The following is a 27,682-nucleotide window of genomic DNA, read 5'->3' as shown; positions in this document are numbered from 1 at the left end:
TCGCAGCCAAACGGAGCCGGCCACGTTGCTCCCCGGCCCACAGAGCGGGCGGAGCAGAGCGAGGAAAAATCACCCTTCCTTAGGTTGGAGCTGACTTTCGGTTTGGGAGTCGCGATTCAGAACTCGGCGTCTCCACCCCCGCTAATAACGGCTGAGAGGCTCTCCGCAGAGGGCAATCTGACAGCAGCGCTTTACCGAGGAGCTGGCAGGACACCTGCAGCGGGATGCTCCGGGGACTGCCCGCCCGCAGCTGCCCCCCGGGCACGGCCCCGGCTCCGGGTCCCCCCCCGGAGCGGCCTCAGGCCCGCCCCGCCCCGCTCCCCCTCCCCGGCCGCCTTCTACCTGCGCCCTCCCGCGGGGCCGTCGCTCACCGGCCCGCCGAGGCCTGCGCCGCCCTACCGCGGGGGCCGACGCTCGGGGCGGAGCGGCTCGGCCCGGCTCGGATCCGCTGGGCCCGGCTTGGCCCGGCCCCGCGGCGGCGGACGGGGGCGGTGCCGATCCCGGAGCGCCGCGTTGCGTCCCCACGGCCGCTGCCGCCCCGAGCACCGGGGCCTCTCTCCGCAACCCCGGCGGCGGAGCGGAGCCCAGCGGGTGGCTCGGCGGCTCTCGAGACCCCTCTCGGCTCCGCTGCCCCGGATAAATATAAATAACTATATACTTAGTTAGCGGCCCTGAATAAATATATATCCCCCCCCATCCCCAACCCTCGCAGCCCTCGGCCCTCCTACGTGCCCCGGGTCCGGGAAGCCCTCGGGAAGTTCAGGTCCCGCCCGGGCCCTCCGCCCGGTGCCGCGCACTGCCCCCCACGGGAGCACTGGCCCTCGCTCTCCGAGATCTTCTGCTCAGCCTGCTGCCGTCACCCCCAGGGGTTTCCGTCAGGAGCCTGGCGGCTCTTCCCGGTCCTACCTGCAGAGCCCGGCCCGACGGCAGCACGGCATCAGGTCCCCTCACGGAGAAGGCAGCCGTGTGCCCCCGTTGGCTTGGAGCCGCGCCGTCGGGCCGGGCTCCGCCAGGAGCCGCCGATGAATGGGAGAGCCCGAGCGGAGGAGACCCGGGCATCTGCTCAGCCGCAAACCTCCCCCGCTCGTCGGTGTCCGGCGGGCCGGGTCCCGGAGGAGCGCGGAGGGGAAGCCACGGTGCCGAAGTGCTCGTCCGGCACGGCCCCGCCGACCGGCGCTGGGCCCGGGCTGAAATTTTGTTTTCGGCATTTTCGTGCCCGGCGGCGGCCAGCCCCGAGTGTCTCTCCCTGTCGCCTCCGGCCCCGGCACGTTTGCCCCGTCTTGCTACGGGGCTTGGGACGGACGCTGTCCCCGAGCGGACCGCCCCGACGGTCCCGCAAATCTTCTCGCCACAACCTCTTCCCGCTACCTGCGGTCACCGCACACCCCGACCCTGCGGACAGCGGCGCCGGGTCGGTTAGGAGCCGCCGCCACCCGGGACTCGCTCTAGCACCGGGAACCGCACCACCGCCGGCCCCGTTGAGGGGGGAAAGAGGCTCAGGCGCGGTCGTAGCGAGACAACGAATTTCCGTGGGGAAACCACGGGGCATTTCACGTGCGGCCAGCAGGAGCCGTGCGGCGGGGAGGGCCGCCCGCCTCGACTGGGCTCCTCTGGGTGGCCCGGGAGCCCGAAGGAACGGCTGTCCCGTTAAGGTCGGGTGGATGGAGGGACTCCCCTGGCCTCCCGGCCCCGACGAGAGGTGCCCAGGCCGTCTCCCTCCATCTGGGCTTGTCCTTTCGATGATTTCCCAAAAAGTAACCCTCGCAGCTGCGCGAAACGGCGAAAGACGGATTTTTTTCTTTCTTTGGAAAGAAACAGGTGGCAGCACCTGGGCCGGGAGCGGGACCCGGCGCCGGCCCGCCCCGGGAAACCGCAGCCGTGCCCGGCCGCAGAGGCGCGGGGTCCCGGGGAAGCTGCCGACAGCGTTTCCTTCGACGGCCGGGGCCGGGAGCTAAAACGCTCCGTGCAAACCGTGGGAGCGGCCGGTGCGGTGGCCCCGAGCCGCTGTGCCGGGCAGGCGGGAGCCGCCGGGTCCCCAGCTCCCGCAGGGCTGGCCGGGGCGGGGGGGGGTCCTCCGGACCGTCCGCGCCGGCGACCTCGGGCGCCGCGGTCCCGCCGCAGGCACTCGTCCCGCCGCGGGTCCCGCTCCAGCCTCTCCTCGACGGGGCGGCGGCGCTCGGGACTGCCCGCGGGGGGCCGCCACCGCCAGAGCCGGGGAGCCGCTGGGTGCCGCGCCCCGGGGCGCCGCAGCCGGCGGCGGGGCAGCACTCACGCCCGAGGCGAGACGGGCCCGCGCGGCCTGAGGGGCGGGGGGGGGGGGGGGGCGGCTCCGGGGGGCGCCGGGGCGGCGCGGTGCGGCCCAGGCCCCGGGGGCGGCCCCGGCCGGCCGGCGGCGGCGGCGGCTGCGCGCGGTGCGCGGTGCGGCCGCCCGTCGGCGCGGCGCTGCTGCCCGCGCGGCGGGGCGGCCGGCGGCGGGGCCGCTCTCTGCCGCCTCCCGCGCCCTCTCCTCGCTCCCGCAGATCTCGCGAGAGCGGCCGGCTGGTGGCCGCGGGGGCTGTTGCAGCAGCGGCGGCGGCGGCGGGCGGAGCGGCGGCGGCGCGGGCGGCGGCCGGGGCGGCCGAGGCGGCGGCGCGGGCGGCGGCGCGGGGGCGCCGGGCGAGCGGCGGCGGAGCGGCGGCCGAGGCGGCGCGGCCGGGCGGCGGCGGCGGCGGGCGGAGCGGCGGCATCATGGCGGACAGAGACAGCGGCAGCGAGCAGGGCGGCGGCGGCGGCGGCGGCGGCGGCGGCGGCGGCGGCGGGGGCGCGGCGGGCGCCGGGGGGCCGGGCTCGGGCGGCGGCGGCGGCGGCGGGCCGGGCGGCGGGCTGCAGCACGAGACGCAGGAGCTGGCCTCCAAGCGGGTGGACATCCAGAACAAGCGCTTCTACCTGGACGTCAAGCAGAACGCCAAGGGCCGCTTCCTCAAGATCGCCGAGGTGGGCGCCGGCGGCAACAAGAGCCGCCTGACGCTCTCCATGTCGGTGGCGGTGGAGTTCCGCGACTACCTGGGCGACTTCATCGAGCACTACGCGCAGCTGGGGCCCAGCCAGCCGCCCGAGCTGGCGCAGGCGGCCGACGAGCCGCGCCGGGCGCTCAAGAGCGAGTTCCTGGTGCGGGAGAACCGCAAGTACTACATGGATCTGAAGGAGAACCAGCGCGGGCGCTTCCTGCGCGTTCGCCAGACCGTCAACCGCGGCCCGGGGCTGGGCGCCGCGCAGGGCCAGACCATCGCGCTGCCGGCCCAGGGCCTGATCGAGTTCCGCGACGCCCTGGCCAAGCTCATCGACGACTACGGCGTGGAGGAGGAGCCGGCCGAGCTGCCCGAGGGCACCTCCTTGACTGTGGACAACAAGCGCTTCTTCTTCGACGTGGGCTCCAACAAGTACGGCGTCTTCATGCGGGTGAGCGAGGTGAAGCCCACCTACCGCAACTCCATCACCGTCCCCTACAAGGTCTGGGCCAAGTTCGGCCACACCTTCTGCAAGTACTCGGACGAGATGAAGAAGATCCAGGAGAAGCAGCGGGACAAGCGCGCCGCCGCCGCCGCCCCCGCGGGCGCCGGGGCCGGGGCCGAGCCGCCGCCCGAGGCGGAGGGCGCCGCCGCCGTCGCCGCTGCCGCCGCCGCCGCCGCCGCCGGGCCGCCCGGCGCCCTGCTGCAGGCCGAGGAGCCCGAGGAGGACTGACCGCCCGCCGGCCGGCCGGCCGGCCGCCCCCGCCGCCGCGCGGACAGAGACAGAGACTGCGCCCGCCCGGGCGGGCGGCGGCCGCGGGGAGCGGCGGCGAGCAGACGTCCCCGGCCACGACCCCCCGGGAGCACCCCCCCGCCCGGCAGCCTCCACCGACCGACAGCAACGCCTCCGACCCGCCACCCATCGCTGGATGTTCCTCCACTTTACCCACCGTATCAAACAGTAAGCAGCTGCTAAAACAAAACAAAAAACAAAACAAAACAAAAAAAATCAAAAAAAGTAATAACATTATATATGAACTGTGTTTCCTACTTGATTAAAAATATAAAGAACTGAGTGTTTATTTCCCTAATTAACCGAGAACTTTTGTACACGTTTAAGCTATTATTATTAAAAGTGTTTGCAAAAATGGTCAAGATTATAATATTGCTGAATTATATAAAAAAGTCCTTTTCATGTTGAGCTAACATTTGACTTTAGCACAAAAAAAAGAGATATTTTAGAACACGTAAAATAATATTTTTAGTTTTTTCTTCTCATTTTGTTACCAAATTTCGAACCTTACATGGAGGTTACTATAGTATATTTGACACCCTATATACCTGTGATTAGAGATGTGTATATATATATGAGGGCTAGGCATGCTGTGTGTCTGAGCTTTGTCTAAATGTTATGCAGAAGTTTGTAGAGTTAAAAGGTACGTAGGTTTAATTCATGCAAGGTAAACAATAAGTGCTCTCTTTTATACAATATGCATTGCATCTGGACCTTAAACATATAAAAATGGTCAGTGAAACTTCTGTGAACATGAAGAAAAATTATTAAAAAAGGCATTTAAATGAAATTTGCTAACTTGTGATTTTTACGTTTGAACCAAAGTTATTCAAATAGTAAAAAAAAATATATATTAAAAAAAAAAAAAAGAGGAAAAAGAGAGAGAGAAAGTAAAGAATTTCCTCCCATAATATTTTTCTGCACCTGTTTGGTTTACAACTAAGTAGGCGTATTGTCATTATTGTGTATATGAGATGTACTTGTATTGTTCATAATATATTTTTTTTATTATGTGTACTTAAAGTACTTACCTAACGTGCAGCAATTTCCAGTAAACCTGGTTTTGGACAACAGGTAGCAAGTCTTTTCTGTCACCACTGGCACTAGCGCTATCTCCTAAACTTGTAAGAGGTCTGAACCGATACTTTGGTCTGTGCCAGTGCTGTTAACTTCTGTAGGCCTGCTAAAAATCAGTGCAACGCAGTTGTAGAGCGATCCTACTGAGCCATGGGATTCTGAGTTTCGTTTAAAAGTGAAAGCCAAGCTGGTGTTTGTAATGGATTTCCATGTAGCTGTGGTGCTAGCTATTACTGGCTACATACCCGACGAGCGTAGCTGTGACCCTTCCCTCCCCGTGCCAGCCTCCTGTCCAGAGCGCATACTCGTGAGCTCTAGTCGAAGCCTAGGGTAGGGAAACGCAGAGTTTATCCGAACACTAATCTGTCCAGTTTGCGTTCTCCAAAATGAAATTCTTTGTAATAATAGACTTTTACAGTTTTTTTTTCTTTTTAAAAAAAAGTTTGTGCTTTTAATTGACTAACTTCTTGCTGCTGTATAGTAAAATATTAATATATTTTTATCATTAAACTGCTGCATGACTATCATCATGACGAGTGAAGAGAAGATGTTATAAAAAAAGATGCCTTAAACAGTAAAAAAGCAAAATATTATTTTTTTTTTTCTTGGCTGGAATTCAGTAGAAAGCATTTAAGAGAAACTAGGATCTCGTTCCACTCAGAAGTTTTTTGGGATGCAATCATTTTTCTTAACCTTCTTGGCAAAGTTAACCGTGTCATAGACCTAGCTGTTGTATGTAGAAGGTACCATCTGTAGGAAGGGGAAGCTGTCGGTGCTTCTTTGCTAATTGTTAAGGATGGAGTTTCAGAAGGGTGGGGAAAAAAAATCTTTTAAATCATTTTATTTTCTACTGTCCTTTATTTCTATTGAAAATTATAATTACCCCCCCCTTTTTTTTTTCTTGTTTTGGAGATGTACTGTGAGTGTCAAAACAAGCTGTTTCCATTGTACCATGCATTTCCCTTTAAATAAGTTTTCTGTTAGTATTAACAGAAAGTTGAATATGAGATGAACGTAGTTAGGTGTTTCTGTTTCTTTAACAATCACTGGAAATGTTTAAAATTGCTTTAATGTGCACTTTCCTATTTCCAAGTAGTAAAATAAGCTTTCAGAGTGCATAATGTGACATTTGAAATGGTTCTCAATTGCATGTAAACATTGTCTAATAACCTGCTTTTTAATTGGAGGGTCTCGATGAGCAGTTTCGTTTATTACTGTTGTACTTCAACTGTGATGTGTACAGGACTGCATTCTCCATGCTGCTAGACGTAGTTAGGAAATTAATTGCTTTGGTTTTGCTACTTGATTGTCTCGGTTCTACTGTTTACTACAGTTTTAAAAGTTGTACTGCGGATTGACACCCATTGCGTAGAGTTACAAAAATGTTTTGTGTTATCAGCAATAAGTAGCGCGAGTCAATGAAAACACAGCAAAGTGCCCTTCCTGACTCCCGAGCTGGGGCGCGGGGCCGGCTGCTGGCGGGGCAGTACCGGAGCATCCTCCTCCCCGGGCAGCCGGATCCTGCCCGGGATCCGGCTGGCTCGGGACGTGCACGGGCCGCGCAGCTCCAGCCAAACCACTGCAGCGTAACACCCCTCTGGCAGTTTTGTGAACAGTGTCTGAGAGCTTGTGGTCAGTTTTTGTCTCATTTGTTTGTTTTTGGGGGCTTTTTCTTTTTTTTGTGTGTGTGTGTGTTGGTTTTTTTTTTTTTTTCCTTTTAATGCACATTATATATGTTCTAGGACTTTATGAATTATGATAATGAAAGACTAAATGACTGTAAAGGTTTGTGGGATTTGAGCTTGTTTTGGTTTTGCTTTTCTGTTTGGTGTTTTTGTTTTGTTTTGTTTTGTTTTCTCGGAGGTGCTCGGTACTTTACCAAGGCTCTAATATCTCAGTATTTAAAATAAAGTACTTAAAACCCTGTTTAATGTTGGAAGATTAAAGGTATATTTGACCATATGTGTTGTTTTTAAAAAGGACAGTATGCTCAAATGTGCCAAGTTATCTAATTCCTGAGAAGTATGCCTTATATTTTCCTTGGTGATATGCTTTTAAATGTCTTGTAGAATAGGTCCAAGAGCATGATAAAAACTACTTTATAATGACTACGTGCAAGAAAACTTGAAATTCATTGCAATACTGACATTATTTTATTTTAAGTTAAAGGGACACTGTCAAGTAATTTACCGCTAAAATATGACCTCCCTGTAAGTGGTTCTGTACTAACGGAGAAATGTCCTCCGAAGTCAAAGTCTAATTTTTGTTTAAAAAACAAAAAACCAAACAAAAAAAAATACAAAAACAAAACGAAAAAAAAAATAAAACCGCTCTGTCTCTGAGAAGTTCAATAAAAAAAAAAAAAAAGAAAAAGAAAAAAAGAAAAAAAAAGCACCAGCCGCTTGTTGGTTCCTGCCTCTTCTTTGCGGTCCGGCTTGCGGGCTGCTTTGCGGCCGGGAGGCGCTGGGCGGGCGCCGGTGCTGCCCGGTCCCTCCGCGGCCGCGCAGGGGGCAGCGGCCCCAAACCGGGCCGGGAGCGGGTCGGTGCCGGGGCCGTGCCGGGGCCGTGCCGGGGCCGTGCCGGGGCGGAGGGGCGGCGGGGCCCGGAGTCCCGGCGCGACCCGGCCGGCCGCGGCGGAGGGCGTTGAGAGGAGGGCAAGAAATACTTGACAGTGTCGCTTTTCTTGCGCGTCCCTTGCGGGGGGCTGAAAGTGGCTGCGCAGCGCAAGCCGCCCCCCGGCTGCCGCCCGCCCCGGCTCCCGGCTCCCGGCTCCCGGCTCCCGGTTCCCGGCTCCCGGCTCCGGGCAGGGAGCTGCGGGGCGCCGGCCCCGGCTCGGAGCTGAGCGAGCGACCGCGTCTTTTGGGAGCAATGACTTTGTTGCCTTGAAAAATAGCACTGTAACCACCTTTTTTTATGATTAGCTGTAGTATGACCTTTGTCCCTTCAAACTATGCAAGCTCTTAAATGTAAATTAGGGATCACTTAGAGATAGTCGGTTATATTCAATCAGATGGCATTCGTGCACTAACTGGAGTATATACAGATAAAGCTATTAGAGTGACTTGTATGCTAACAGCAAAATATACCTACCTATTCTAAAAAATGGCTATTAATATTGTATAACAGGACTGTGGGGGGTCGGGAGGGGATGTTATCTCTTACCTTCTTAAAAGGGGATTTACGACTTTTATAACTGTTTTTTCCATCAAACTTTAATATTTTTGTCAAATTTTTAGGTATTTAATTTGTAAAATAGATTTTACTTTGTACTGGCGTACAGAAAATAGGGATTGATTTAAACTTTTTGAAGCCAAGTGATCAAGTACATTTGTAATAAAAAGTCAATGGATCTATATCAGTTGTACTCACTGTTTTCATTTCTTGTACGTTCTAATGCAGTGGCGCTGTATGTCTCCCAAGGAAAAAAATCGGGGAGGTGGGTGGAAGGAGAAGGCAAAAATGTCAGCATTGATGCTGCAAATTGATGCAGCTTTTCATATGCAAGTGGCCTGGGTTAGTCAGTGGTGATTTGGTTAATATGCATTTTTGCTAAAAACACCGGCACTTTTTCGAGAATGGTTTGTGAAAACCTGAAGTTTTTGGCATGTCTTCACTCCATGCTTCTTCCGCCTTGATGTACCCGTAAACTCAAAAAATGTCCTTTGGGATATGTTTCCCTGGCATTTAAAAAAGAACAGAGCAAAGCGAAACTCTGATTTCTTATCAGGTGGTGAACTACAGCATGTTATATTTTTGCACCTGCGCACTGTCTCCCTTCCTCCAAGGTCTGCCACTTTCTTCTTTTCTCTAAGTTGAATGGATTAAACTTTTTATTATTATTATTATTTATTCTTATTTTAAGTAAAATTTCCACCTGTTTAGACTGAAGAATTCAGAGGATCCAGTGAGTCTGGATCCACCACCTTCCAGAGCACCAACTTAATTTTTTTGTTTGTTTGTTTGTTTGCTTAAAACCTAGACTTCCCGTTTCCTATTTCAGGGCATATACCAAATCTTATTGACTTGTCTGTTCCAGAATTTGTGGGAGCTGGAGTGGAAATCCTGACATTAATGTACAAGAATGCTAAAACAGGTTTACATTGTGGGGGACTCTCGTGAAATGTGAAAATTCAGAGTATAACTAGAACCAACAAATTTCCTGATTTTTGCTAGTCTAACATGCAGAAAATGAGTCTCCATTTCTCGTAGGTGAGTTGGAAATAAGACAGTGAAAGCAAGTTGCACCGTTACTGTGCATTTTTCATTTTTCTCATTCAAAAACCTACTGCTTCTTACTGGCTTGGATTGCTTTTTGAGAGGTAGGCGTCTGCCTAAAACGTGAGAGAGTTTCACTGTTAAAAGGACACTGTCAATGATTTAATGAATTTTTTAAATTGCAAATTTAAAATCCTGGTTTGTACCTTTTTTTTTCTTTTTTTTTTTTCTCACTTTGCTTTGCTTTTTGTCAGGCTTATTCAAACTTTCCTTTTATTTTCTTATTATTCTCCTCTACTGCCTGTCCGCTTCATGTTAACTCAGCTTGTGTAATTGAAGGGTCACTGTTCATGTTGATGTTTGTACTATTTTGAAAAGGAGTCGAGCATAGTTTTAAGTTTTTGTGCCAGCCTTTGTATTTCTTGCACACGCACTTAAACTTTTGCTCTCTTCGTTTTGTTCTGTAACATGTAAAGATAGGTGGAAGGATCTGAATTTTTGGTAGCAGAATAGAGAAGCTGACTGCATGCAAAGTGTTGTCAAAATGTTTTGACAAAACTGACAAGGTAAACAAGCTAGTTCCATTTTTATTCTTGATTCCTTAAGCTGTTGCAATCTCCTGTGCCACTTGTAACAATGAAAGATAATTTCAGCCCAGAGTGTTTTTTCAAGCCTGTGGTTCCTTTTACTCTGGTTACTTTCACATGAGTTAGCTCTCTGCACCGCAAAATGTTGTGCGTGGGTTGTGAATGTGGCAAGGAGATGCATATATATAGTTTTAAGCTAGTTAAGGTTAATCTAATGAACTTTCAAAATGATAACATTTTTGAACAGACTGCTTTAACCAGAGCCTAATCTTTGGACCTGAAGAACACGGCATTTTTTCTTTTGAGCTGAATCTCTTGTGTTGAAATTACTGAGAATAATGGGCTGATGGCAAATAAAGAATGCTTCTCTAATTTGGCAGCTGAAGTTCCTGTGCCGGAGTGGGGGAGCCCTGAATGGGCTGTGTGCTTGGCTCAGATGAGTGATGCTGTCTCCCTGCTATCATATTGTTTGTGCCAGATGGTTGTCTTGGGTCCGCTTTGTGAGCTTCTTTTAACCTGCCTTCCCTTCTTTTCTACTTTTTGTCTTTTTGAAGATTTTCAGTTCTCGTTCAAACTGTTTTAGCAGCATCTACAACTCCAGGGTATGTCAGCCTATGGAGTAGCCGGCCATGCATCCCACTTCCTGCAACGTACCGGTGGGATATCAGGATTTGCTGGGCCACGCATTGTTTGTAGTTAATGCAAATCTGAGCAACTGTAGGTATCACACAGAAGTAAATACCAAAGGGCAGTTTTTAGGTGATAACAAAGTTAATCTATCAACGGTGTACTGGATATTTTATTGCAATTTGGATCGTGTAAAAGTCGTTGATGGAGAAATACATGGGAAGGGAAAAGGTGAAGGAGTTTGCATTTCTAAGTGCTTGCCTGCGGGCACGTGGCGATGCTGTTGTCAGTAATGAAGACCCATGCTGAGCTGTGAGCGGGAGGAGGCTGGGGACTCGCTCGGGTACTGAGCCGGGTACAAAGACCTTGTTCTGGGGGAGAAGATCCTACTAGCCAGTTAGAGCCGCAGAAGTGGTGTCCTTTCCAGAGCCGTCTGGAGGGTGGGAAAAAGAGAGCTCAGCAGATTCCTGGGGCTTTCAGAGCGCGTGTAGTAAGACAGGAGGGTTAGGCTGGCAGAAGCGGGTGATTAAGCTATGCATTGGCTGCATTTGGGATGTTTCAGCATATAAACTGGCGTTCCTTGTGGAGAATAGGTGGTGGTGCTTGGAATTCATTTGCTGAGCATCCTGGCCCGCAGGGCAGGTGCAAGCCATGGGCAGGGGGGACGTGGAGCCAAGCGGGATGGGCCCGGTCAGGTGCCAGCAACACGGCTGCTGTGCGTGCCTGGGGCCAGAGAGGCAGCAGTGCTTGTCAGGAGAGGCAGAGCACATCACGCCTGCGTCTATAAAAATAGTAAATAGTTGTGTGGCCCGTTTGAGGCAAAATATCACAGAAGAGGGAGAGTTGAATTCATTTCACAAGGAATGAGGTGTGTTTTCACAGAAAATGTTAGCTGGAGATTAAGTGCGAAAAGATAAAGGACTTCTGACCCTGCTATCTGTTTTTGAGTGCTGACTGGTTAAAACAAGACAAAGTGAATGGCTGGATGTTCCTGAACAATGCTTTGCTGTCCCCATTCAGATTGATACCACTGGTGCGCGTGTGTCTGGAAGGAGAATCTGGTCCTGAGCTTCTACTCTGGAGGGCCACCAGTCCTTCAAAGATAGATTCCCGCTCAGGCTGGGTTTAGGAAGCACATGGATGTCGTCTCTTTCCAGATGACATGGAGCCCCCCAGCACACGTCTCAGGGCAGCAGGGGCTGTGTCTGCATTACCTTGATAGCTTAGATCAGGAGCACGCTTGTACAGTCTCCGTAAAAAAAATCTGAGAAAATCTGAGACGATGAAGTCTCTGTCATCCCTGCATGATGTACCTTGGTTTTGATCATGGAGCAGTCTCAGAGCATGCAAACTGTTTCATTGTGGGTTAAGCACAGACAAAATACAAGTCCTAACAACCAGTGGGACCAAGCTGCAATTCGTGGGAGAGTAAAATCTTCAAAACACAGATAATGCAGCTGTCAGATCCTGAGCACCAACCTTTTTGCTGTAGAGCTCCACTTGGCTCATGCCATACTGATCACTGGCGTAGACCTAGTCCTAGATCAAACAGGAGACTCTGTCTGTGTAAATTGCTGGCCGTTTTTGCTCCTTGTTGTTTTGAGGCTCAGCTGGAAGAATGCTTTTTTTTGAGCATCTTCTGGATCTCCTTCAGCAGATAACTCTGTCTTAACTCAGATAATTTTTTGGCTTTGTGAGTTGTCAGTTGGTTTGCTGTCCATCCTGCCTTTAGCTTTGCAAAAATATGTCTTTGTCTTCTCTTCAGCTTAGTACACGTAGGAAACTGAAGTGAAAAGAGGACTGGCTACAATGCTGGTAATGGAAGTTTGTTCTGAGCCTTCCTGGCTGTGGTGCAGTGGTGTTTGTGTGTGTGTTTGTTTGTTTGTTTGTTTCTTTGTTTTGTTGTTTGTTTGTTTGAAACATGATCTTGAAATACGCAGAAAGTTAAGAAAAGCTTAATTCTTTCTGCTGCAGATCAGAGAGGAGAGAGGTTTGGAGTTACAATCGCAGTGTAGAAGGCTGTGCCCCTCTTGGCTGGTGAAAACTTGGAGGGAGAGAGGCTATTACAGGAGCTTATCTGCTGCCCACCATGGGAAGCCAAAGTTAAGGGTTTCTTAAGACGGTTAGACTACTGTTCAAAGAAAAACCTCTATATGTTGAAATATGCCGGTCAGCGTGTTGACTTCTATGTAGAACTATTTGTAAAGATGACTTTGTATGACCATGTTAACCCAAATGAGCTTGGGTTTCATACTGGACATGGTGAAGGGACCGCTTTTTCAGTCTGCATTGATGACTGTATTGTTGTAAGAGGTTGTGTCATTACTGAAGTCATCTCAGAGGTTTTGACCATGAGGTGGCACTGCCTCACTGTCAGTCTGTGCAGCTCATGTGCCCTCAGAGGGGTCTCGCACGGCCACGCTGGGTGTGTGGCCCGTGACTCAGGGTGGGTCAGCACAGGTGCCTGAGGTGCAGGGGTTGGCGAGTACCAACATCTCTGCAGCATGGGTCTCCAGTGCAGAGCTGACCCCGATCCTGTGTTTGCAGCTCCTCTGGGTTGTTGGCTGTGATGATATTCCCAGGGCTGAGATGAAGATGTAGGCTTTGCATGGAGGCTGCAAGAGGCTATATCCATATAAGCGTAGAATCACAGAATTGTTTGGGTTGGAAGGGACCTTTCAGGTCACCTGGCTCAACCCCCTGCCACGAGCAGAGACATCTTTCACTAGATCACGTTGCCCAGAGCCCCATCCAACCTGACTTTGAACACTTCCAGTGATGGGGCATCCACAGGGTAGCCTGTTCCAGTGTCTCACCGCACTCATTGTAAATGTGTGCCCCTGGGTAATTCATACTCCTGGGAGCAGAGGGTGGAGAAAACGAGTGGTGGTGGTTTTTCTTTCTTTCTGTCACTGGTGAATGTCTTGATATGTGAATCAAGCTCAAATCACCAGGTTCTCATGAGGTCTTCAGCACCCTTCAGCCAGTGTCAAGTGTTAGATCTGATCAAAGGTTGGGGATAAGGGTGCTTTTTTTCCTTCTACCTCTGCCTGGGTAGAAAGGCATATTGTTGTGTGCCAGAAGGCAGGACAGCAAATGTGTGTCTTGTGCAGTACCTGTCTGGGTAGGACACCTCAGGGTATTGTTGTAATTCAAAGGTTAGCCATACTGGTTTGCATATCTTTCTCACCTCCAGGTAGGACTTGCCGTGGTGTTTCACTAAGGAGCATCTTTTATTTCTCTGTGGTCTGTCCTAGTTGCACCATAGTTTGTGAGTGCATTGGAAGCTGTTGGCTCTATTGCTTGTGGTCTCCTAACATTTGAAGCTTGCTTTTCCCAGGCTTGCCTTTTACTCTAGCATTTTATATAGGCAGAGGAGCTCAGACAGGCTGTTCTTTGGGAGCACGTGTCACCTCATCAATGTCAGCTGATCCAAGCTCCTCAAGACTCACGTGAAACCTAAGGATGGACAGCGGGAACTTGGTCTCCAAAGGCCACCTCATGTCTTCTGCATTGGTCCAGCAGAAGCCAGTCCAGCTTTCACATTTATAGGCAAACTGTGAAAGCTTACTGATCTGTCAGTGCTTCAAGAAATCATGGGGTAGGAAGTGTGCATAAAGGATTTTGTGAAATCTGGTATTTAAACCACCCGCTCAAGTGATGATGAGAAGAGCTGGCAATGTAATATTGGCTTATCAGGAACCATGTGGGTAGGTCAGCTTAAGAAAAATTTTGTGTGAAGAGCACCAGAAGTTTAGAAGAGAAGCCAGTGTCTTGTCAGGTACAGGGTTATAAACCTAGTCTAAATTTCTTTTCCTTAAAAAAATTATTTAAATAATAAATGACGTTCATCGTAGCCAGGGGCTGGTGAAGGACAGCTAGGCAAACCAAGCAGGTCTCTGAGTAAAACAGTAAACAGCAAAACAAAATACTTTGAATTATTTTTCTAGCATTAATAATTCTGAACTAAGCACTGCAAATTAATGTACTTGTCATCTCTGCTTTCATGAATTCAAATAATTTGGTTTGTGGATAGGTCTTTTGACAATGCTGTGTTCAGGAGCTCTTTCGATCTTGCTTAAAAAAAAAAAGTTGTCTTTCAAGCTTCATCTGTCAATGAAAGTCCTGTTAATTGAGTCCTTGCAGGTTTCTGCAAGGGCGTATGTAACTTATTTTGTCCAATGAAAGTCTCTAATTGGTGGTTTAAAGTAATTAAAAAATAATCAGTTAGCAGTCACTCTAAAGATGGACTTTATATGGTCATAAAGTAAAAATCCTTGCTTTGTTATGGAAATTAAAGAATATCAGTTTAATTGCACTAGGTACAGCACACTGGAGTGCAGAAATGACACATTTTATAAGTGATTATCTTGTGATAAAATATTACATAGTGCAACAAATGGTGGCACTGTGAGATCCAGAAAGCATCTTGAGACCGGAGTTGTTGAGCTATTGTAGAAGAGGTGGGATGAAATCATTTGCAGGTGGTCATTGTCTGTCCTCACCTCTGTACTGGCTTCTTCATCTTTTATTTGAGGAAATGTGACTTGTAACTGGACAGGACCAAAGGGGCAATTTATGATTTTGGAAAAGACTTGGTTGAGGAGTTGTTCTCTGCATGTTGAAGAGCTGCCTTCAGAAGCTGGGGAGATGGCTTTGGAAGGTTTGAATGGCAGAGGATTTAATGGTGGGAAATACAGGCTGAGCTCCTGATGATTATGTGGTCCAACTGATGAGTGGAAAAATAGATCTAGGAAGATATCAGAGTGCTTGGGGCAGTCCTGGGGCTGTCATCTTTGCATATGAAAGAAGTTGAAATACTTGAGAATCCAAATTTGGTTGCCTGGAAAGAAGACAGTATATAGGACACGGTGGTACCTCTATCCAAAAGTCTTTATGTGTACCTGAGAAAATGATAGAAAGGGAATGATAAATAGGTGAATTCTCATTACTTTGTAGTGTAGGCTGTTTTCCACTTCAGCTGTAGTGGAACTAGACTGATGGCACAGAATGTGGACAGGGTTTTGGGAGGACTGATTAAACTAGCGCTGATGGAAGGCTGAGGCTCTCAGGGGTTGAGCTGAGGTGCTGAGCAGGAACACCAGTAAAGTATGACCATTTCAACTGGAGGGCAAGGGGTGAGTTTCAGTGCACACATGGTACGAGGAGCTTGAGAGCAGAGCTGCGTATGCTGGAAGAGCGACCAGGTGTTGGACTGAAGATTTGGAAGAGAAATAGGCATGTGGTCAAAACAAGGAAAAAGTCTGTATACCAGTGCGGAAACGTGAAATAAAAATAGTCATAGTAGACTGCCTGGCAGTTTTAAAAGACCCTGATATAGCTAGCTTGATTGAAATGTGGTGGGGGGATGATAATGAAAATCAGTAAGATACTGTACTACCTGCCATCAAACGATACGGGATAGGCATGCTTGGTCATAAGGTTGTGAAAGAGCACTAGATTTAAAAGTTCCCATAAAGTCTGAGAGAAAATTGGAATAGTGATGACCACACAGCCAAATCTGTGTTGGAGATAAATCCCCCATTTTAATGAAATAGGGGCATTCAGACATTTTCTATTCCAGACAAGAAAAAGGTTATGGATTTCATGGGTCTTCAGGGAAAACCAGGTTCATACATCTTCATAAACCTGTTGGAAAAAGCAAATTCAATTATGTACATGCTATCTGGCCAGATCTTGGAAGGAGCTGGCTAACATTTTGGTGAACAAACATTTTGATTTACTTAAAGTATCATTTATTGTAACAGCCTGTTGTAGAGCTAGCCTTGATTTAGGACTAAAATGTAAGAACAGGTTCAAGATATAATTACAGCTGAATCATTAAATAGCAGTGACCACAGTACAATTACAGGTTCAGCATCCTCAGGGGTGGAAGATTCTTTACTAAAAATGAGTCTTGTGTTATAAAACTTTGCAGAGGCGACTATCAGAAAAGTAAAATTCTTAGTTACACAGACTTGTCATGAAGGAGCTTCGGAGTTGAAGTGTAAAGCAATCCAGTAAGGTAGTTACAAAGGAAGGGACTTCTGGAGCCCAGCAACACTCTTTAAAGAGGTCCAACTCTAATGAAGTGGACTGAAAGAGCCATGTAATCTTTCATAGTGGGTAATTTGTGATCTGGAAATTAAACAGTGTAGGAGGGGCTTTGAAGAACTGGAAGCCTTAGGGAACAAATGTTATTTTAAGTCTATCAGAGAGAAGGCTGGGGGGAAAATTGGAGCATGCAGGACTTCACACAGGTAATTTTATGCACTACTTCATATTACTTAAGTGACTTCTCAGCTTTGTTCGGGACCACAGGGCATACTGGAGAGCCCAGCTATCTGTCATCTGGTCCTTTTGGATGAGAAACTCTGAAACTCAATCATTTGAGGCAAAGATTATGGAGCAAAGAAATAAGTGTAAGTGGAGGAGCAACAAGTGTACCTGTACAGGAGTTTTAAAAGAGCTGGAGTTTGAAACACTGAAGTTACTAGCAAAAATAGGGACTGTTGAAAAAAATAGCTTGGTATTTTCCATAATTAGATAACATCCTAATGTCAGATTATTATTATTTTTAATTAAAATGTTAAGCAGGGCACTGGGAATTGCATATCTGCAGTTTGAGAAGGAGTAGCTGAATGAGTATCACACTTTGTGTATGATAGGTTGACAGCAACATACTTTCTGCAAGGAAAGGATCTTTGAACACATTGACAAACATCAGGAGGCAGAGAATCAGCTGATTTTTATTTGGATGTTTTAAAAGTTTTTGGTTGAGTCCTCTCAATAAGGTCTTAAAAATTATGTTTGGAACAAGAAGAGAAATATCATGGATGCTGCCTTTTGCTACAGCTGATGTTGATCACTTGGACAGTACAAGGTAGAAAGAAGTCTAGTTTGAGATGGAGACTGAAGGTTTCCTGGGTTTGGAGGCAGGTCTACTTCTTGAGTAGATCTGCAGTCTTTGAGCAAGCAGGTTTCCTCTGGAAAGTGCCGATTCACCAGAAACAAAGTTGCAGGGTGGAGAAGGATAGATTTTTCTCTGGACTTTTCTGGTGAGCACATCTAGGTCAAAGTCTGGTTGGCCAAAGAGGAGACACAAGCGCAGAATACTTGGCAGCATGACATCTAGATTCTACCCCAGTGACAGCCCCAGTTTAAATCTCTACCCTGAGCTCAGTTTGCAGGCCTGCCACATCCCATAGCATGCCTCAGCAACGAACAGGTCTGGATGCATTCATTTTTCTTTTGTTTTTAACAACAACAAAAATCTAATAGGTGTTGGTTTTGACAATGGGCAGAAAGGCTAGGTGAGGAGAGAGAGGTCTACAGGTCTCATCCAGCTCCGTGCTTGAGGTTGTCCATGTTACGTATACATGTGTGAGTCCTATGCTGTCTCACTCCCAAGGGACCCAGGAGGAACTGTAATGAGCTGGTGTGAGCTAAAGCAACTCTTTGCTGCTCTACCTTAGTTTAAGGCTTCTTAAATGTCTAAAGGTCACAGTGAATCCTCTTGCTTTTACCGCCTTCCCTGTCTTCAGTAAGTCATGGCAAGTGCTGTGCTAAGTCAACGGGTGTTGTGATAGGAGCCGGTTGACAGCAGGCTTACCTCCAGGCCTTCTTTTAAAACTACTATTTAAAGGTGTGAATTGGTGACTGAAAGCATGGAGAGGTTGGTTCATACCAGCAAAGTGGCTGCACTGCAGCTGGACGATGGCAGGGAGAGTTCAGGGGGGCATTCCTGCACCAAAGCTGGGTGCAGGCAGTATGCGGCAGCGGGGACTGCCCTCTGCAATGCAAGACAATAGACAGAGAAAAAAATAATAATGCTCCAACAATATTGTTGGGCTTTAAATGATTTGCTCATTTGGGAGTAAGAGTGTTTTTCCCTCAGCATCTGATTTTGGGTAGCAAAAGTAAATGAACCAAAGGTGTATAAAGTGCCATAGAAAATAACTATGTTTTACAGATTTATGTGCTAAGATCTTAGAGGCTGCTGTGTTTGAACTCATAGGTAAAACAGTTCGTTAGATTTCCAAGATGTTCCTCAGCTATTTTCCCGTGGTAAGCTGGCAGTTGTCGCTGACACAACCTTTGTTCCCCTCCGCTAGAAATACCAGTTTCATTGTATTGCTCAATTCTAGTGAAATGCTATCAGCTGACTTTGAAGTACACAGTATAAAAATGTTGTAGTATGCTTGCATGATAGCTATTTGATGTAAGAAAATGCAAAATCTCTCGTGCTTTCTTTTTAGGAATTTGGGCTTTGAGTTTCATTGGGGAGTGCTGTATGTACCCAACTGCATGGGATCAGGCCCACCTTTTTAAAAAATGTATTTCACATCTGAGATTAGAAATGTTCCAGAAGACAAATCACAAGAAAAAATTGTCTGTTCCATGCTCAGATGATATTAGTGACTTGTACTAAAGGCTGTCCATCCACACAGAAAACTGCACGGCTGCTTCTGTTTTAACTGCTGTCAAAGGTCTAGCATTTTGGTAATAGTATTTTTTTCTAAATGTACTGAATATATTTGCCTTTAAATCCTTCTAGGTACAGATAATTATCATTGGTATTCTATAAATTAGCTCTATACTAGCATTCACATTGGACTAGGCGTAATATTCTAGGCCAAATATTTTCAAGTCAAACATGACTTGAAAAAGGAAAACGAACTTATAACCTTTTATGTGGTTCTGCCCCACATAGCGGTGGGCTGGTTTATTTGTAGAAGTATCAGCAGTGCTACATTGGTCTTCCCTGTTTTACTTTCTGTGATTCTCTGCAGGAGAGCCCAAATAGGTAGACTGGAAGCCCACTCTGCTTTTAGTTGAAAGTTTTTAACTGCAAGATACAGATTTATATTTTTCCATCCTTTGGAGACACTGAGATATTGTCATGATGAGGTCCATGGAAATACTTAGATAAACTAGGCCATAACAGAGATAATGCATCTTTTTCATTTTTTTAAATTTTGCTGTCAATCGGTTATCTGAGCTTTTTTCAATGTAAAATGTTAAACTGTTTGAAAAATCACTCGTCAGTTGGATACTACTCCTTCCTATGCCATAAATCCAGTTAGGCCTGATTATTTGTAGTCTTCCGGAAAAGGTAGACAGGATATGAATTCCCAAAATCAAAAACTGTCCACGGTGAGGGAAGGAAACCCTTATTCTCAAAGCAGCACCCCCGGGCCCATCTTGGACACTCTGGGTTACCCATACCCACGCTTCTCTGCTCCGGGGGACCTCTCGGAGCAGCGCAGCCCACAGCAGGGCTGGGTGAGGTGGGGGCAGGCCGAGCTGTTGCAGGGTGGGACAGAGGTCCTGTCCCGCAGCAGTGCCCTGCTCAGGCAGAAAGCGCACAGTCCTGGGGCTGGGCTATCGGGCGGCTTCTGGCAGGCTCCGCGCACCAGGCACGGGCAGTCCCAGGGCTACCACGCTGCCTCATACCAGCCCTGCACCAGCGCTGCATCTAGCATACATCTGACCTGTCTGTCCCAGGGAAGGTAAATCAGGAGTTTTTCCGGTCAAGAGAATACAACAAAAGTGACACCAAGTCTCTGGAGAGAGGTGTTTCCCTGTGGTAGTGACAGCCGCTCACACCTGCTTCTTTTCAACCATGACCCATGGTTCAGTTCTGCTGGGTTTTTAGCCATCTTGACCTCATGTTTGCAAATATTATTGGTAATATAATGCTATATGTACAAATGTCTGTGTGGCTCATGTATGTTTCTGTGGTTCAAATGAGCCACAGAATTCTGGAATTTCATTGTACTTTGGTTAAATGTTGGACTTTTAACTCTTCTGTATGGCTTCTTGATTTCTCTTGTCCAATGTGGACCAACTCTATTTTTGGAAATAAATAAGCATGTAAATAAAATGAATGGGTTTATGCCACTTACAAGAAAATGCTTTATTTGAAATATACACTCAGCCTTGTATATTTTATGGTATCTCAAGGAGTGGATGACCTGTGAAAGATTAGAGGCTGAGGTGAAAGCAGCCTTCGTGGTGAGATACCATATTATGTACAAATTCATTTCCAAGTGGTTTTAGTCTCCCAAGCTGCCAAACACTGTAGGGTTGTGGGGTTAACAGCAGTCTCATGGAGGAGGGGGGGAGTCCAGAAAGCGGCATGTAGTTTGAGAGGAGTAAAGAAAAGAGACCTGGTTTTGCGGTACACACACGGCTTCTGGTTTGAGGTGTCCATGTCAACAGTCGCCACCAAGTGCAGGGAGTCCAGGGCCAGCTCTTGGCCCCTGCCCACAACACAGTCCCGTGGCACATCCCAGTGGCGCCGGGCGCGTGGAGAGCAGGAGCACAATGACGTTTTTTTCTTCTCCATATAAACCAATATTTACCAGTAATCCTGTGTTTCTGTTTTTGTTTTTTGGCAGACTTTTACCAGTAAATATCGGTTTATTCCTGAAACCAGAAGCCCTAAACATACCTTTGTTTATAAGGTCAGTTGCCGTTTTGTCTCTCTTGTTCCCCGCTTCCCCCAGTACAAACCGGCAGGTGATTGAAAGGTACCAAGCTTTCTTTCTAGTTTTCCTGCTCTGCAACTCTGGAAATGGAGCCCACGAGACCTAGAGCCTTCGCTTGGTAATGTAGACCTAAGTTTACAAATTATTATTTAACATTTTAAAGTCTACTTTCAAGGACAGAGGTGTTCCTGTCTGCCTGCTATGGGACTGATACAAACTCCTGCAGATGCATAAAGTGGTTCACCTTCCCAGAACCTGTGGGCAGGTGTCTCACAAGCATCTTCAGGATTGGGCTTGGAAAGTAATTATTCCAAAAGTATGCACTGCAAAATGACTTCTCTGTTTTACAGTGAAGAGGATGGGGGTAGGGAAGGGTGGGAACAGAATATGGATATGATTTTTTCCTGATTTTTTTAATTTCTTTTTCTATTTTCTGCTAGAAAGGCTTCTCTATCGTAAAGGAAGCATAAAGTGGGAAGGAGGGAGAGAATTTGAACATTGCCCATCCTAAACTAGTTGTAAACTCTTCCCCGAAGGCTGAGAGAAAAGGCAGGTGAAAGGTCTGATCCTTAAAAGGACATTGTTAGGTATTTGGGACTTCAAAAGCAGCTGGCATTTTTAATGACTGCAATTGATTTAGGTAATTTTCAGAATTTTTTAAGACAAATCAACTTGGGAGAGTTGAAGCCTCCCTTTTTTCTAAGTATTTGCAACCCAAACACAACAATATTATGCTAATAGTTGAGAAACAGTGAAGCTGATAAGAATAGAAAATGGGTTGACTGCACAGTCCCAGCAAATTTTTTTCTTTTGAATAAACAATCTGAAAAAAAAAATCAAAACCACCCTAAGCCAAAAAAATGCAACCTCTCCAAAAGCAAGCAGTACAGACTCTCAGATGCTTAGTGTGGTTTTATCATGCATAGCTGGCAAGAGCCTTTCTGGTATAGCTGCAACCTAACTATGTCCCTTTAAGGCTAACTTCATCCCAGTGAAACAAAAGATGAGGTTTCGCACTGTAGAGCAGATCAAAGCTCCTGCAGCTGTAGTTGGAGTCCATAATGATGGGAGTCTTCCAGCTGTACACTCTGAGCTGAAAACTACCTTTCCTCCCCTTTTGCAGCCTGTGTGGTTCTGATTGCTGGCAGTTCTGTAATACAACTTTAATCTGAGCAGTTGAGGCTGGTCCCACCTTATCTTCAGACGTCTTGCGGAGGACTCCTGTTACCAGTTTGGTACTCAAAAGCTACACCCCACCATGAGAAGTCACTTATTTTTTAAAAGGCAGTGATAGATTACCCTCTCTAGCTCTAATGGGAAAATTATATTGCAATGCAACTTTATAATAAATTGTTCATATATTCATAGTTCTGTGGCAATCCCAAATTGGAGAACAGATCTGTTAAAGGTATATATTAGTCTAGATTTTTTCTTATTGTAAATACTGTAATTTTATAATACTGTCAATATTTTATTAACTTAGAAATATTTAACAGAGTTTAATCTATGGTAGTTGATTTATTTATAGGTTTATGTTGCAGCCAATATTGAATTGCATTCTAATGTAAGATTAACTTTAAGTATGTATACGTTGATTTAATATATCATTGGAAAGATTAAGAATAGAGAAAATTCTCACTCTTAATCTGTAATATTTATCCCCCGATTCCTGGCTCAGAATTCTTTAATTAAATATTACAAGCTTTCAAAAGCGCATGAAGATAACAATTGAAGTTGAATCATGTCATTTGAAAACTTGAATTTTGAAATGTACCTGGCTTTTTTGCCCTGTTTGTAGTGAATACAGTTGCTTCAATATCTAATCTATATAGTACGGAAGTCTTTATTTTGAGCAAAGGGACACTCTCAGATCAATCTTTGCTTCTTGTTTCATGAAGAAGAAAAAAATAAGCAAAACTCACCCAGTGCTTGTGTGTTAATTCCTTCTTAATCACAAGGTAAAATTCCTTTTTTTGTTGGATTGTTTATTTGGCTTAAAGCATTTCCAGAGCACCTGCATCCCGGAGCCATGCAGCCCAGCATGGAGATGCAGGCAGCCAGCAGGACCCTGCCCCAGCCGCAGCACGCAGGGTCCCTCCAGCACAGGTGAAGGCTTGGTGCCATCCTTGCCACATAGTGCAGACAGATTTGGTCTCTGGCACTGGTTATAATCTTAGCTTGGCAAGGTGGATAAAAGTGCGCTAAATGTCTAAACCTTGCCCTTTTTCGATCAAAGTTTCTCTTCACAAATTTGTTTTTTTTGTGTGTGTGTGCATTTTGTGTTTTTTTTTTCATGTATATATATTTTAGCCTGATAGTGTCCCTTTGTCTGTATAAAGATGTTCACTTTCTCTGAAAAATAAGTACAAGTTATTTTCTTTTTAAGACAGGGGGGAATTCATCTGTAATATGTTTGCAACGTAACATGCATAAAAATACCAAAAATATATCAAGGGTTTCATGAGAGGTTTTTGTTTGTTTGTTTGTTGTTTGTTTGTTTGTTTTTGAGTGTAAAAGTTAATCTTTATTAGAGATGTGCCAATCTATACTGCTTTATTGTAGTGTTGTTATATTTAGGCATTTCAGTTAACTTACAAATATATACTGTAACAGTATACTTTGTACAGATTTATTTAAAATTTATTTGAAAACTGAAATAAATTAGGCAGAAAATAAAGATATTTATTTTTCATTTGACTATGTAAGAAGGTATCATTTTTTTGATTTTAGTGCACTGGTGTACCAAGCCTCAGAACCACTGCTTTCTTCAGTTCATAGGATGCTTTTCAGAGACTGTGGATATGTGTATGTGTACTGTTATATTTATAAGTAAATGCCAACAATGGAGTTCATTGCTTTTATACATCCCAAAGAGAAGTTCTCCACCGTTTATTTTCTGTTTTCTGACCGAAAAGGCATGTGCTTTTGAACAGTGTCGTTGAAAGTTCTGCCATCCCACTTTCACATCAGCTTATGCCAATACCAGGATGGGAGGATTTGCCTGCGTACCTTTCCTAATACACCACATTCACCAGTGGCATCGGCAGGGAGCAGTTCAAACGTGTGTCCTTTGGGTTTTATGTAAAGCAAATGCAGAACAAGAAAAATCAAGATGTTAAATTCATTAGAAAACAAATTCCTTATTGTACAGTAGTATGGAAATCTCTAGTCAACATGCCATTAATAATAGATTCTTATTTTTGAATGATCTATTTAAAAGAACAGCAAGCATTGTATTTGCTAGTAAATCTGAAGTGTTTACATGGAACTACTAAATAAATTATTTGATCTAAGATGGCTCTCATCAGTGCTGATTTTTAATGCTGAAAATTAATTTTGGCAGATGCTTTTTTAGTTTGTGCTGTTCTTTAAAATCTTCCAGAGCAAAATTTTTAATGCATCCTTTTGTTTTAAGTTAGGTTCTGAGGAAGACGCAAAACATACATTTCCCTGCGAGGTCTGACAGGGGTGCCACCTAACATTTTCCAACACTCTCCACATCATGATGCTGTCCTTTTACATGCCAAACAAATGACTGTATTACCAAAACAGAGCAGGATGCTGTGAACTGAAAGCCCTGCAGCAAATGGTACTGCTTAGCTACAGTTTTCACTGCTCTGAGTCCAGGTGTTTGTATATAGATAGACTTATTTTAATTTATTTTTTTCAGCAGAAAGTGGTAGGATAGAGGCAAACCACTATTTGTCAAGGTAACAAGTAGTCCAGTTCGGTTCTGGGCAGGCTCGGCACACAGCTCATGGTTTGCTTTATTTTTTTTTCTGCAGGAAAGCCCCGTGCTCCAGGCCCACAGACACTGTTAGAGCTGGGGCAGGACGAGGTTCTGGCCGGCCGCGCTACTCCGCAGCCTGGGAAGGGGCTGGTAACACGGAGCTGCCCTGCGTTAGGTCCCGGGTCCGGCCCTGGAGCCCAGCCTGCACGTAGGTGCGCGCTGGCTTCTGGCTGCAGGTCGAAAGCAGCTGGAGTGAAGTTACTGAGAGGCCCTGTGAAAGGAGCAGGCAGGAATAGCAGGCAGTCCTTGCAAATGCAGACTCTGACCACACCGTGGCCCCCTCTAAGCACGGCGTTCATTTGTTCTTTATTAAGCGTTGAAAACCGACAAAACTGAAACTACATAGTGCAATCTATCCCCGTATTTCTCATTTTCCAGACTTTCTTGCACAGCATACGAAGCCACATCATGTTTAATATAATGCCCTCAGCACTAGGTTCTTGTTTAGAAAAACCCATCTACCATTTACATTAAACACTATTTGAATTTTTTTTTGGAAATGGATTTTACGCTTTGTTTCCAGGGCAGGATTCCCATCCTCCCCTGGGTGAGCTCATGTGGAGGCTTCTCCGCTTACATCCTCACACTTGCAGGAGATGTGACTCCATTCGGGAATAGCATACACGGACCCATTCCACATGGCCACCTGCTCCCTAGCCTGCAGAGCTGGGCCCCACTTGCCCCTGCTGCTTTGGAAATATTCCTGATCCCCATCCCCTGTCCCCTGTGCCTGCAGTTCCGTCCCAGGTTGTCACAAGCCCTTCGTCCCCTGCTGCTCTCCCACCAGCACAATGCACTATGCACTGTGCTGCTTCAACTGGAAATAATTCTGACCTCTACTTATTTTTCTGTATAGTACATTTATATGCACTTCTTCTTATATGAGAAATAGCATGTGATTATGGGCAGCATATTCCTAGTAATTTGCTTTCTGGTTTGGGGGAAATTGAGCATACCAATAAAATGTCTACCTTTGTGTGAGTGACATAGGGAAAGTTATTTGGGACAGATGTTTCACCAAGTTGATACCTATCAGCACTGACCAATAGATGGTGCTTCAGAAGAAGTTGGAAACAGCTCTCACACACCCACACACCCACCCACACACCCACACCCACACACCACCACCACCACGCCCCCTCCATTTTAGCATGAGAAATTACAAACATAGCTCAGGAAATGATTCAAACCACTGCTGAGATTCACAGCTGTAACAATGCTTTAACACAGAGGCCAGCAGACAAGAAGGCAGATGGGCCGACCTGCTCCGGTGAAGTGCCACAGCTCACATCCCACTCCCTCTGATGGCTCTTGTTCTCATTTTAATGCTTAAAACAAAATGCAGATTAAAATATCAGACAAAACCAGTGATAATAAACTTGTATTTTTAGTAATGGCTCTCATTCATTTTTGACTGGTGGGGCAGTGCTTGAGTAACTTTAAATCTCCTCATATGATGCATCTTGCCAGTCTTGAAACACATTGGCATTTCCTAATGTGATTGAATCATAGAGTCATTGAATCATGGAATATCCTGAACTGGAAGGGACCTGTGAGAATCATCAAGTGCAACTCCTGAGTCTACACAGGGCAACCTAACAGTTAAACCATACATGCTTCTTGAACATTCTTGGTGCCCTGAATATGTCCCTGGGGAGCCTGTTCCAGTGCCCAACCACCTTCTTGGTGAAGAACCTTTCCCTAACACCCAGCCTGACCCTCCCCTGTCCCATCTCCACACCGTTCCCTCGGGTCCTGTCGTTGTCCCCAGAGAGCAGAGCTCAGTGCCTGCCCCTCCGCTCCCCTCGTGAGGGAGCTGCCGGCTGCCATGAGGCCTCCCCTCGGCCTGCTCTGCTCGGGGCTGAACAAACCAAGGGACCTCAGTTGCTCCTTATAGTCTTGCCCTCTAGACCCTTCACCATCCCCATAACCCTCCTTTGGATGCTCTCTAATAGTTTTATGTCCTTCTTATATTGTGGAGCCCTTTTGGGCTGCACACAGTACTTGAGGTGAGGCTGCACCAATGCTGAGTAGAGTGGGACAATCACTTCTTTGGACCAGTTAGCTTTAGTGCACTCAATGCACCCCAGAGTACGTTTGGTCCTTTTGGCCGTCAGGGCACTCTTGACTCATATGTACCTTATCATTAACCCAAACCCACACATCCCGTTCTGAAGAATTGATCTCCAGACATTTGTCCCCCAACCTTTATGTACATCCAGAATTATACAGTCCCATGTGGGCGGCCTGACACCAGCTGCCACTCTGGGCAGGAGGGGGCTGCAGGAGGAACAGTAGCATGGCTGATCCACCTCCTCCCATCCAGGGCCAGGACAGCAGCAGCTTCCAGAAGCAGCCCAACAGTGACAGCTGCCTCCAAACCTTGCACTGAGATCCAGCTGGCAGAGCAGTAATTTGCCCAAGAATGGTCCACGCATTGGAGCCATCAGCTCATCTTGCTGTCAGTACTTCTCCATCTCACCAGCCCACCTGAGCTGCCTGTGCCTTTTCCCAGCCATAGGGAGCACTGGATGCAGACGGTCACACACAGGTCTCTGCCACTAACAAATGTATTGGCAGTCCTGACGCAGATCAGAAGAAACTCTTTACACATCACACCATTTGCCCCAGAAAACAAATCATTTCCAGATGAGGCTGCTCATCTCAGTCATGCAGAAGAACCTGCCTTAAATCTCTCTCCCAGGCAGTGCTGTGGGAAAGCACCTGCTACTAGCTTCTCACAGCTGTACAGGCAGAGGGGCAGAACGCCCTTCTGATGGTGATGAGAACTGTTGGTGGCCTAATGTCATTGCTGGGTTCCCATGAGAGCAGGAAGGGCCACTTTACACAGAGACCAAGGAGTCCCTGGTGTTAGGGGATCTTTGAAACTTCTGAGTGTGGGAGGTCAGATTTATCTCCAACAGTGAGTGATTCTCAACACCTCTAGCAGCAACACCAACAACTTTCCTTCTGGCTGGTGGTATCCCCCCACCCTCAGACCATTTCCCTTGGAAGAGGAGAGTTTTTCCTCCCAATGCTGAGGTGCTCTGGCTCAGACCTTGGGGACAAGCCCAGCAGGAGACTCCAGCCCAGCAGCCAGAGTCTCTGGCCTT

General features: G+C 47.1%; 1 protein-coding gene and 1 non-coding gene across 2 annotated transcripts; both read left to right on the top strand.

The window, feature by feature from the left end:
* Positions 1 to 2,727: 2,727 nt before the first annotated feature.
* PURA (purine rich element binding protein A) lies at positions 2,728 to 3,720 on the top strand. Its single transcript, XM_050713594.1, has one exon. The coding sequence runs from the start codon at positions 2,728 to 2,730 to the stop codon at positions 3,718 to 3,720; it is 993 nt and encodes a 330-aa protein (XP_050569551.1).
* A 29-nt stretch (positions 3,721 to 3,749) lies between these two features.
* LOC118254520 (uncharacterized) lies at positions 3,750 to 24,064 on the top strand. The gene is made up of 4 exons (XR_007708850.1): positions 3,750 to 3,948; positions 20,690 to 20,755; positions 20,842 to 20,897; positions 21,903 to 24,064. It is a non-coding gene; the product is annotated as an uncharacterized LOC118254520 (transcript).
* Positions 24,065 to 27,682: the final 3,618 nt, after the last annotated feature.

The sequence above is a fragment of the Cygnus atratus genome, chromosome 14, assembly GCF_013377495.2.
Source record: "Cygnus atratus isolate AKBS03 ecotype Queensland, Australia chromosome 14, CAtr_DNAZoo_HiC_assembly, whole genome shotgun sequence".
Lineage (NCBI taxonomy): Eukaryota > Metazoa > Chordata > Aves > Anseriformes > Anatidae > Cygnus > Cygnus atratus.
The sequence above is the reverse complement of the archived record's forward strand: the minus strand, read 5'-3'. Positions and strand labels throughout refer to the sequence as shown.